The sequence below is a fragment of the Malaclemys terrapin genome, chromosome 5 (assembly GCF_027887155.1).
Source record: "Malaclemys terrapin pileata isolate rMalTer1 chromosome 5, rMalTer1.hap1, whole genome shotgun sequence".
NCBI lineage: Eukaryota > Metazoa > Chordata > Testudines > Emydidae > Malaclemys > Malaclemys terrapin.
Window position 1 is genome coordinate 114,055,967 of NC_071509.1, and position 12,630 is coordinate 114,068,596.

At 40.5% G+C, this 12,630-nt stretch overlaps 1 protein-coding gene across 7 annotated transcripts in view; it reads right to left on the reverse strand.

Annotated features, from left to right (window-relative positions):
• The window catches only part of COL25A1 (collagen type XXV alpha 1 chain), a 429,310-nt gene that overhangs the window by 49,447 nt on the left and 367,233 nt on the right, over positions 1–12,630 (reverse strand). For 6 of the 7 annotated variants that reach the window (XM_054030959.1, XM_054030957.1, XM_054030955.1 and 3 more), the window contains 3 exons: positions 5,574–5,636; positions 4,066–4,134; positions 2,962–3,006 (listed from right to left, as the gene is read on the reverse strand). In XM_054030959.1, coding sequence (XP_053886934.1) covers positions 2,962–3,006; positions 4,066–4,134; positions 5,574–5,636 — 177 coding nt within the window. The remainder of the gene's footprint in view (positions 1–2,961; positions 3,007–4,065; positions 4,135–5,573; positions 5,637–12,630) is intronic. The other variant, XM_054030956.1, reaches the window with a different exon arrangement.

Sequence of the window (12,630 nt, forward strand, 5' to 3'; positions counted from 1 at the left end):
TCTTTGTGTGTAGCATTTACTATATAATACATTACTGGGGTAGCTTAAGAAATAACAAAGGATCAAATAAAAGGCAGACTGAAAATTAGGTCATTTAAACAACTTCGCCATTCTTGATGGCATGGATGCTCCACTATCAGAAGCTTCACAAGAAAGCTCAAGGGGTAAGTCACTCAGGGTATGTCTACACAGCAATTAAACACTTGTGGCTGGTCTGTGTCACTGACTCAGGCTCATGGGGCTTGGGCTGCGGGGCTGTAAAATTATGGTGTAAATCTTTGGGCTCAGACCGTAGCCTGAACTTTGGGACCCTCCCCCCGTCACGTGGTCCCAGAGTCCAAATTTCTACACTGCAATTTTACAGCCCCACAGCCCAAGCCCTGTGAGCCTGAATCAGCTGACACGGACCAGCCATGGGTGTTTAACTGATGTGTAGACATACCCTCTGCAATTGTCACACAACCTCTTTGAAAGGGATTTTTCAAACTGCACATGCATTTCTTTCTCATTACTCCCACTGGGGTTGCAGAACTTCTTTCCTCAGTCACTGCCTCTCTTACCACCACATCATCGTTGTCAGCATTTAATGATTTCTTTGCCCTAGTATCCCAGATGGAATAAAGATCTTTATCATCTCACTCTCATCTTTTTCCTCCTGGCTGTCACTAATAAGCTCAGAGGGGTGGAGAAAGGGCAAACTCTGTGAGTGGCCCTTGTCTTCGTAACCTGAAATCTAGTGCCTGGGACTTATTTCACATTCACGGCCACTTTCACAGCAAGCTTTTTTGTTTGGCAGTAGTGTCACCAAATTTAATTAAATACTGCTACTCCTACTCCTGTTTGGATCTATACTTGCTTCTGTGATACTGGTATGGACAAGGATTATTAATTCACTGATGATAAGAGAAAGGTGCATATGAGAAAAAAGAGGTGCACAATGGGAGGAGATATTAACATTGCTTCCATCTGTCTTCTCTGCAGCAGGAGAGGACTGGTGGACCTGTGGCTACGGCATGAGCGTATTGCTTAAAAATCTGAGTTCATTTCCCAGTTCTGCCACACAGTTCCTGTGTAACTCTGGGCAGTCACTTAGCCTCTCTGGGCCAGATTTCCAAAGGTATTTAGATGCCTAAAAAAGCAGATAGGTCCCTAGATAGATTTTCAAAAGTGCTCAGGTGCCTAAATCCCATTGGGAATTAGGTGACTAATCTGCTCAGGCACTTTTGAAAATCCCATTGTGCACCTATCTGCATCTTTAGGTGCCTCAATACCTTTGAAAATCCGGTCGTCTGTGGCTCTGTGGCCTTTCTGTAAAATAAAAATAATAGTTCTCTACCTCATTGCGATGTTGTGTGGATATACACCAGAATATCTGGGAGATGATCCGATACTACAATGATGGAGGTCTCAGAAATAGACAGTGCTTTTTATCTCTCTCGACAGGCTAACACCTTTATCAACCTCCTGCCCTTCCCAAGGCTCCCTTTTGTGAAAGTAAATGCTGACAGCCTATGAGTGAAAAGTCCTACTAAGACTTAATCCTGCACACACTGAATTTAGTGGTGAAGATTCCATTGACTTGGTGTAGGATCAGGCACTAAGGCCAGGTCTACACTACAAAGTTAGGTTGACCTAACTTACGTCGGCATACAGCTGCCACAGTAATTACATTTCCTGCACGTGTCTACACTTTGCTTCTTGTGTCAGTGGTGCACGTTCTCAACAGGAGTGCTTGTATTGATTGTGGGATTGCTCCTGAAAGCCAGTAACAGTCAACAGAAGCAATGTGTTCTACACTCACACTGACCTTGTGACTACATTGACCTTGACTCTACACTGCTCATGGAGGTGGTATTATTAAGTCGGTGTAGCAGGTGAGTTACATCAGCGGGAGCAAAATTTAAGTGTAGACACTTCCTTAGTTATGTTGACCTAACTCTATAGTGTAGACAAGACCTAAGAAACCACATTATTCTGTGAATAACATTCCAGTGGAGACCAAGTTCCTCAGCACAAGGAAGAAAAGAAATCAGGAGTATTTAATTGTTATTTACACCACCTTGGTTCTGTGAACCACTTTTAACATTTTATTATTCGCTATGAGCATATGCTTTGTGAAGTCAATGGGACTGAAGTACTTACTTAACTTTAATTGTGTGCTTATGTGTTTTGCCAAATGGAGATATACTGCCAATTCACGGTCAACGTTGAGAGCAATATAGAAATGATTCTCAGCAGAGCTTTGTTCTCTCAAAATGATTTAATTAAACAAAAGAATAAATATTCCAGTTTTATTTTATGTGGACCCCATAGTATAAACTGGCAGACACTAGTAAGCATAAGGTTTTGCAAAAAATACTGCAAATCCATTGAAAATTTTTACTGCTTTTGTGTACACTCTGGTATTGAAGCTTTAACTTTTTGCCAAGGTCCATGGTAGTTTTTCAACTATCTAGAAGACGAATCTGAGAGACCCAAGCCTGGTACATCTCATTGCCCAAAATTCAAAATAAACCCCCTCCCAAAAGATCAGCAGAATAACAATAAGAAATTATATTTAAATCAAATACTTTTCAATGGTTATTGGATCAGCAAAATGTGGAAAGTACCAAGTTTAACAGCTCTTTCCTTCCATCCCAAAGAAAATGGATTAAAACACAACCATCAAACAGAGAGAGATAAAGTAGGTACATGGAAAAAGGGAACAGACAAAAAAGAGACTAATCATTTTAAGATGTTACAACAGAGAAAGAAAGAGCACAATCATGGCGTACAAAATATTTAGTGCTTGATTCCACAGACCTTACAGTTAAAAAGCCCAATGAAACCCATGGGAGTTTTGCTTGTATGAAGGCTGCAGGATTAGTTATCATTTCTTTCTAAATCAAAGTCGATAGTACTAATAATTTGCCCTGGAAATCTTCATGTTACACCAAAAAAGGCAATTCATTTGACACTGACCTTTGACCCCTTTGGGCCTCTAGTTCCAGATTCGCCTGATTTCCCCTGTGTGAGGAAGACATAGAAGATGGACAGAAGAAAAATGAGAGAGAAAAAAAGGAAAGAGGAGAGGAAAAGAGATTAGTTCTAGTAGTAGTAGAGAGCAGTGGAAACACTTTATTTTCTATGAACAACCTCATGAATCCATCTAGTATGGAGTTTAATAGCACCCAGAATAATAAATTTTTTAGTATTGATGTACAAACGCTATTGGTTCCCTTCTTCCACAGGAATTCCACCAAGTATTCTCTTATCGATTCTTGCACACGACTGACACAAATAATTCTGGCTTGCAGGGGGTGCCCACTGTACCGTTAGGCCCTCCAAGAATTGAGAACTGAATAGTGTTTACAGGATAGTACTGCTAAAATAAAGTGTTACCACAATAGTTTTCCCAGGAAGTATAGATGAATAAATCTATCAGTACAGATCTACCTGACAAAGAAGGCAGACTACCATTTCAAGATATGCCAAGAGTAGAAAACTCAATCACCAATGCAGTAGAAAATGCTTGGAAGATATTCAAATGTAGTTAGGGTTATTTCTTTATTTTTTCTTAGAAAACAAGAAGCAGAATGGATTTTCTCTGAACTTGAAAGGTCACAGTGTTCAGACAGCTCAAACTAGGGTGCTTATAGACACATCAGGGCAGAGCTTCACCTTTTGTCAGTTGCCATCGCTCCATCACAATTTACACCATCTGAGGCTCTGTCTCCTTCAGTCCAAATAATGGATTCCATTTATGGCCTAATTCTGCAGTTGTGAACACTATGCTACCTCTGGCTTCTGGACTAAACTATAGCTCTGTCTACACTGCTGCTGGAGGTATTTCCAGCTCGGGCAGATGTCCACACACTAGCTGTGATGATCTAACACACTAAGAATAGCAGTGTAGCCACGGTGGCAGAGGCTAGCTGCCTGAGTAGTAGCAGTGTACAGGGATGAATTTACCGTGTTCTCCTTTAAAGCTCACTTGCAAAGTTTTGTTCTGGTTACTTGAAGCAGTTATTGAATATTTATATCTATAAAACTAACAAAACATTGCCAGTGTTCAACCAGACTGACCTTTGGCCCAGGAACTCCAGGTTCACCTCGCTCACCCTTTCCAGGAGGCCCTGCTTCTCCTCTTTCACCCTGTCAAAGATTTCAACACACATGTATGTACGCATCACAAACCACTGGCAACCTTTAGTATAGTACAAAGTCAGTTCAGAAAAACTAAACAGGATGTACTTTCAAGCCCATCTGAGAGCTATAATGGGATGGAGAATATTTTTCCTAGGTAAATTTACAGCATTCCTGAAAGCAGAAGTGGATGTTTTCTATACCTTAATCTGAGTCATTTTCTGTCGAACAAGACTGTATTATCTGAGAAATAGTATGTAACAAAAGACCAGAACAAGGCATAGACAGAAGGGAGCAAAGTTAAAGTAGTGCTGCCTCTAACTTCCATTCTCAGAACCCTCGGGTGAGTTAGTTCCAGTGTTCTAAATGAGTGTAGGTCATGTGATGGGTAAGAAAGGAAGAGGTGGCCTTTTAGGAGCCTATTGGCAACCAGTGAAGCAAACAAGCCACTTTTGCTGGCTCACCCCTAGTTAGGTGAGCAGCTGTATTCTGCACAAGTGAGAGCTGTGGAGTGCTTTTCACACTTCGCCCAAGGTAAAGTTCATTGTAGTAGTCACATCTAGAAGTAATACAGGTGTAGAATACTGAGTTGGAGTCTGCATTTAAGGAGTGGGGATGGCTAATGAAGCAATTAGGGACTCTAGAAGCCTAGGAATAAATCATGGCCTCTCGTAGAAAAGGACAGAAACAGCACCACTCCATAATTAAGGTTGAAACTTTCCATTCAAAGCTTGTTTTGCATTCTCCAGCATTACCTTAAAATACATTTTTAAAATGGAAAGTTGGCTTCAGAATTGGTCTGGAGTTCCGTTTTTTCCTTCCAAATCTGAAGTGAATGGGACAATAGGTTCACAAAATTTGACTCTCAATAGGTGAGTCCACAAGACTTCAAAAATTCTTTGGCACTTGATTTCCCACTCAGTTGCAAAAGAACAGACAGAAGGAGAGAGAAAGCACAATGTTTAATGGATTTATATATTCAAGATCTAGTGCACAGGATCAAAGTTTCATTGCTTGGAGTCCATTTCTTAAAAGTTATTAAGATAGATTGTCCATACTGGCATGTTGGCTCTCATGGCCTAATTTAGGCTTTTGGTAGCTTTAGAGAGGCTACGTTGACTAAGGCAGCTAAGGAGCTTGAGATGGCTATGGATGGTTAAGTAGTCTGACTTTCTGATTTTCTCAGGGCACACTGCAGGGCAAATTTAAAGTAACCTGGATACCAAAACAATGAATTTTAATATTTCCAAATTTTGGGCACAGTTTAAAGTTTTAACCTGAACTTTAAACTTCTTGGTAGTTTTGTATAAGTACCACATTCTTATAAGGATTTTCATCCTTAAATGACTGATTATAGGCCCTCATCTTCACTTTAACTTTGTTTTTGGTCATTAACACGGAGAAACCCAATATAATAGGGATAAGTGTGTGCGAGAGGCTAAACTTACCTTTGTTCCTGGTAACCCTGGTAATCCAGGTTCTCCCTGTGGACCAATGAAACCTGGTTCACCCTTTAACAGATGAGAGCATATTAAATTATTCTTCATTTAATAGAAATTTATTACAATAAAATCAGTTTATTTTTAATAGTATTTTTCTGATCACTCAGGGCTTTCCAGCTGTGATCCAACAACTATAGAGAGATTAATTAGGGATGACTAATTAATCAGGGATTATTTCCATCAGCATACTTCTTGGAGCAAAGCTTCATGTGGTTTGAGAAAAACAAATAAACTGGAAAGCTGCAAATCTTGTTTTTATGAAGCTAAGGACTGTTAACATGGCCCTATATTATGCTGCAATTTATCAAACAAAAATCCACCATGGCAAGACTAACATCATGGTGGATTCAGGGAGTAGGTGGGGTTGAGAATCAGGGTTCCTTTCATTCCCTGTACCCTCTCTGCGCATTTGTTTGCAGAGCGGAATAACAGGTAAGTAGCCCCTGCTCTCTCCCACCATGGTCAGTCACAATCTGAGCACAGGTGTGTAGGGAGTAAGGAGGGTCTTATCCCCTCTCACTCCCCTGCACATCTAAGTAACAGCCGTGACAACCGTGTCTAGATTAGCGACTACACTGCAGCACAAAGCTTTAAATAACTCTGTATGGTCTGTAAGGGACAAACCATATGTTTTTCTTTACAGGCTTTTCCTGAATGAGGCCTCATGGTTCCTAGCATTATATTTTCCCCATGAATCTGAATCAAGAAGAGGTTTAGCTACTAGCCATCATGAGTGCAGGTGGCCAAAGTACTACTGAGCTAACAATCACTTTTAAAAAAAAATGTTCCCATATCAGTTTTAGTGGTATCCCCTGAATCTAAGCATGAAAACTCTACTCTGATTCTGCTGGGTGCTGAGCACCCCCAGCCCTCCTTGAAGTCAGTGGGAGTTGAGGAAGAACAGCACCTCTCAGCAGCAGGTAATTAATGGCTTCATTTAAAAGAAATCACAAACACTTGCTATTTTAAATACCTAGAATGACAAACACATCCAAATTCCTTGTTTATAAAATTATTTACATTAATAAAGGGAAGTATCAACTTGCTCATCGGCATGGAATTACAGGTATGTTGCACTGGTGAGAAAAACAGTGCAGGTTACGAACTCAGGGAGGTTTCTTGCATATTTCCATAAGAAAATCACTGCTATCATTGATCAATGTACCACTAGTGGTACGAAACAAAGGCCAGCATATCTGCTAAAGCACAAAAAGAGAAAGAGGGGAAGCGAGGAAATTAGTAGGAAATAAATAATGCAGAAGCATGTATTTCTTAATGAGGTTAGTGGGTATGTTATAACAATAAAAATAATCCTATAGTTCACATGCCGTCTTTGTAATGTAACTGTGTTAGTACACACCAGTGAGAGTAACCTTTGGGTTTTCATTGTGGAAGGTGGCATTCCCTTTTAATGACAGCAAATAAAAAAAACCACTTCCCCTCCACAGTCATGGAATTTCAGTAATTTATTTTAAAATTAGGAAGGAGCTTGACAGCTCAAAATTATTTTACAGCACCCCAACACAAACTATCACCTGGCCAGCTGGGCAGATTTATTACTGGACCTGTTAATTATGATTTCTAGGGGAAGAAACAAGTACTGTACTGATTCCATGACCCAACTTCTTTCTATCAGTGGCCAGGCTTAGAAATGTTATCCAAAGATCTTAATACAAAGCGTTTGGGTTGAATTCTGGCAGAGCATTGTGCATAGGCTCATACCAGAAACTTCCTACACTGTAAAAGGAGTGCTGGCAAAATCTTTCCACTGCAATCCCAGCTTTCCCCCCAAACCTGGAGAGAGATTGCTCTACAGGTGCTTTGTACCAGAAAACGTGGAGGATATTGTAAGAGGTCTGTGGTTTTACTTCCATGATCTGAGAGTGCAGGGCTTACATCGAGACCTGCTTTAATATTTTATCAAAAAAGTTTTCTATAAATTGTGTTATATCCTTGGGCCTGCGACAGGTGTAGTGGAAAAATCGAAGTAAATAAAAGGATTCCACTTTTTCTCTTTAAATGAAAAGCTCAGCCCGTCATATTCCTACCTTCCTTCTGGAGCAAGGCATGGGGTGAGGCATTAATCTGTATAGATACAGAACTATAACCCTGACCTGGGAATGACCCCTAAATACAACCCATCTAAGTGGTTTATTTGTGCTCATAAGGGGGTTCAGGGAAGCTCTGGATGGGCCTTCTGCCAGCCAGAATTCTGGCACCTACTATGATTGCCTTTGGAGCACAGATAGGAGTGTGTTTGGCAAATCATATGCTCATAGAATTATTCTTTTGTCTTTTACTTTTTCTTATGTTCAGAAAAAAGCCCACATCTGTTAATGTTCCTGGATGATAAGTCACCTCAGGTTGTTTCAGTGATATTGTACTACATTTCTCAATGTAATAATGTCACTGATGCAAACTGCTAGGGTGAGGGGGCTACAGTTTACAGACAAAAATATGGTTTATAAATACCTGTTGTGCCATTTTAAACAGAAAAAAAATACTTGTTGCCCTCAATATATAGGAGTTGATGTGCTCAGTGCCACATCTATGCATGTTCACGTACTTTACTGTGCTGCCACCTGCCAGGGCCATAGCCCTTGTGGCTGCCCTCCTCCCCCACATATCTTAAGGCCTCCTGTGGAGATTGGGTTGATACTCATAAATGCCCTAGAAACTCCTGCAGCTAAAACAAAGGGAGGAATTAGGACATCAGCAGATGTTCTCACAGATTTCTGCTTCTCCAGAAGAGCAATCTGGCTTCTGGTGGCGCTTCTGAATGTTTCAGCAGATTCAGCTTTGGTGTGGGGTCCAACCTTCACAAAGTTATGAGCAACTTCACATGAAGGAAAAAGTGGGATCCAAGTATCTTACCTAAAGCTTTTTGTCTAGTGTAAACATGTCTGAAGTGTATAAAGACGAGGGCCAAATTCCAAACTCACGTTATGCCCTGGAGGGAAGTGGCAGATGTTGAAATACTGGTAGTGAGGGAAAATAAATCACATCCAAGCTACTGTACTTGAGCCAAGAGAGAAGTGATAGATAGATAAAATGGAAGATTGATCTAATCACTGTAGTTCCCAGGGGCCACAAATCAGGGGAAGAAAAAAAATGAACACAGCTGTGCATATAGTCTTCCTAGATCATTGCCGGAGCATGGTTATATCTCTGTTCTCAAGCACCAAAACCAGGAAAGGCACTGTGACCCAGGGACCTCTTGGTGCCAAATGGCAAATGGCACAGGGATGCATAAAGGTTACAGGGATCCCAATGGGTCTGGTATCGACACACTATTTTGCCAGTGAGTGTAACATAGGTCTCTACTGAAAGCCTGTGTCACACTGGGCCTCATAATAATTGTGAATCTTATGTGTGGATAATATGAAAAGGGTTATGTATATATACATTGATAATTATGTTCTTAAGGTCTGTGACTTGGGGTTGGTCATCAAAAGGTGAGAAACAGGTTTTTTTCAGGCAGAAGATGTTTATCTATCCATCTGTCTACATGTACATTGATTATTGTATATGTTACGCCTATTTTATGGTCTGAGCAAAATGCTTATCAAGTGATTGCAAAGTCTCTAGGAAAACAGAAGCAGCAAGGATTATCCTGTTTGCAAGTGAAGACAATGGATTTTTGGACTATAACTGAAGAGACACAGACAAATTCTGGATCTTTCCACTGAGGAGTCAAGAAGACAGCGTGCTTGCCTGAGGAATGGAAGATCACAACCACACCTGGCTCTAAGGTACTGGATGGATTTTGGGTGAGCTTTTGCTCTGTATGAAATGACACTGTCTTGGAAGTTAAGTTTAGGCTCTAGTATGTGTGCTATGATTTCATTTTATATGTAACCCTTTGTTGCTACCATTGAATCCCTGTTCTTTGTTACAGAAACTTATACTGTACTTGCTTTCTCAATAAACAAATCTAAGTGCTGTGTGTTAAGCGAATGGTGTAACTGGTAAGCAGTGGTATATTGTTCCTCTGGGAACAGAAGATCTGGGAATTCTGAGAGTGTCCAGTGGATCAGGGGAAGGGCACTCCAGGGAGATGCTTTGATAACTTGGGTGTTGGAATGTGCCTATTGTTGACCTGTACAGAGAGCATGGCCTGTGGAGGCCTGGAAGGGAGTGCTTGTGTTGCCAGAAGTTGGCAGTGTCAGGGGAGCTGACCCAGGTAAGCTTAGACAGGGCAGGTGGTAGAGAGATGCACAACACCAGGGACCTCCCGGGAAGCATCAGGCACAAATGGAATATAATGTATTTTCAGGGAAATGAGCATGACCAAATAGACAGCTTTAGTGTTCAAAGATAAGAATGATTTGCAAACAGAACTAAGTTTGAAACTTTAAAAAAAATAATTGTTTTAACAATATGATTTATACATTGGCTGTGTATCTCTAACATCTGACAGCTCTTCAGTGTAACTACAGCATGTTTACTGACAGAAAATATCCATAAAGAGTACTTTTGTGCCATTCACAATACGTGCAAGTAACTCTAGGAAGCCCATTCCCTGGCTTTTCTGTCAGTTACTCATAAAGGAAATGTTTGTTCTGCAAACAATAGACGTTCATCCTACCTACTGTATAGTGCTAATATTGTCAGATTTCTGGTTTATCATCTATGCTGCTCAGATAAAGCAAATGGCTTATTGATGTGAGAAACGTAATGAAAACAAACAGTTTATCTCAGTAATGTACGCTGATGCCCCTGCAATGCAGAGGAAAAGGGAAAATCATTTTGATTAGTCCATAGTGCAGACATGACACAAAAGCCATACGGGATTATGGCTAGAAAATCAAGGACTATGATTTTTTAAAAATAATACCTGACAGTAAAAATCTAACCCAGCATATTGCCATAGGAATACAACAATAAGGGTTGGATTCTGATCACTCTTGCATAGATCTTTTACACTGGTGTAACTATTGACTTCATTGCAGTTATTTCTGATCTGCACTGGTTAAGTGAGATGAGAATCAGGCTCTAACTACTGTGGGATGCAGCATCCTTTGAATCAAGGACATAATGCCACTAGGATTTACAGTATCTGCTGTCACACACACTAATCTATTTTAGTTTAGCAAAGGATTTTTCTAGTAGCTATGATAGGTGAAAAATTCACCCCAGCATAGAGCACTCATGCCAATCACTCTACCCACAACTAGGCCCATATGAAGGGCTCAAATAGACCCTCCAAACTGGAGTTAATGTCATCCTAGACGATTAATCATATTTGCTCGTTTTATTCTGTTTAAAATGTATCCTCAAAACCTAAATTCAGCTTGCATCGCTGATTAAGTAAGCAGTAGGTATCTCTCACATCTGCATTTAGTCATCTTTACTTCAGCATCAATAGGCATAAGGTTCTGGGAACAAAAGCTGTGGTCCTGGAAACCGATTCTAGATATAAGCTAATGCAGCTTGCAGTCAGGTAGCAGGTAAGTGTCATGTCAACATCCAGACAATCCATAGATTCTCAGACCCTAAGATGCTGAAGTGAATACTGCAGTCTATAAAATCAAGATTACCTTTAACCTTGACTTATTTAAACACCTGGTGCAGTTTCTTATAGCAAAACAGAAGTTTTATCTTCTAAGGATCTACTATAAGCAGTCCGGGCTGCAGAAAACTGATCTGGGGTCCAACAACATGAAATATTGAAGGTGACATGCTAGGCTGGTAGGAGATTGGCCATTGGTATTTTCTAGAAGATCAGCAATTCCTCTACTATTAGTACTGCCAGGCAGCTTAAAAAACCCCCACTGAGAATTGCTTGTTTGTATTTTAGCTTAAGATTTTTGTGTTCATTAGTTATTATGAAACACTTGCTTAGCAACTGTCATCCCAAAGACAGCCCAGGTTTTCCAACTTTTCAGACCAAGACATTATTGGTTTGTAGGGATTGAGGCAAGTTCCACAAGTTTACTTGATATCAAGATACATTCCAAAAATTATTAATTACTTCCATTATGCAAAAGGACCCATATCATTTGTTGTTATTGAGATGCTGGTAGACCAGGTGCCAGCTCATGCCAAGGTCCCAACGCCTCAAGCAAACATTATCAAATGCATAGCTGGAAACCAGTCTGACTCACCTGTGTGTTAGTATTGCTAAAATAGGTATTAGACTTGTACCAATGTGTTTAGACTTTATGCAATACCTGTAAATTGCTGCATCCATTAATCTTACTTATAATATCTCTAATCCATGCAGTAAGGTCATATTGAAGTGTTTGTTCTGTAATGTACAAATGTTCCCTCTGAAACTATAAATCAGTCAAGAAAGAAACATCACCAAGTGACATACTGGTTTCCACCCATGAGGAGGGGCTATCTCTGGCCCATCAGGAAGACCTATTGAATCCAAATGGGCCATTGTAAGCCATCAAAGAGCAAGAACTTTGTTGATTTCTCCCAGCACACCCATGAAGAACGGGACATACAGAAGCGCTCGTCCCATCAGTTTGGCCTCTAGACAGATGGGGATAAAAATTCCTGGCCAGAAGGAATTATGGACTTTCTTACGCAGTTCAGACTCTAAGAGGCAAAGATTCCTAAACATAAGCAAGAGATCCCAGGATTAACCTGAGTTAGCCCTAAAGGACTTATGGCGTATTTCAGCACCTCTACCACACTCTGAAACCTAAGACTGCAACTCGTGCATGTGTGTGTGTGTATGTGTATATATATGTTTACCTGTTTCAACCAAATAACTCTCATTTCTTTTTCTTCGGCTATGTCTACACTACAGACCTACAGTGGCACAGCTGTACTGAGGCAGCTGAGCCTCTGTAAGATCTCTCGTGTAGCTGCTCTATGCCGACAGGAGAGACCTCTCACATCGACACAATTAAACCACGCACACGGAGCAGAGGTAGCTATGTAAGTGGGAGAAGCTCTCCTGCCGACACAGTGCTGTGCACACTACAACTTATGCCGGCAAAACTTATGTTGCTCAGGGCAGTGTTATGTTTTGCTGACATAAGTGGGA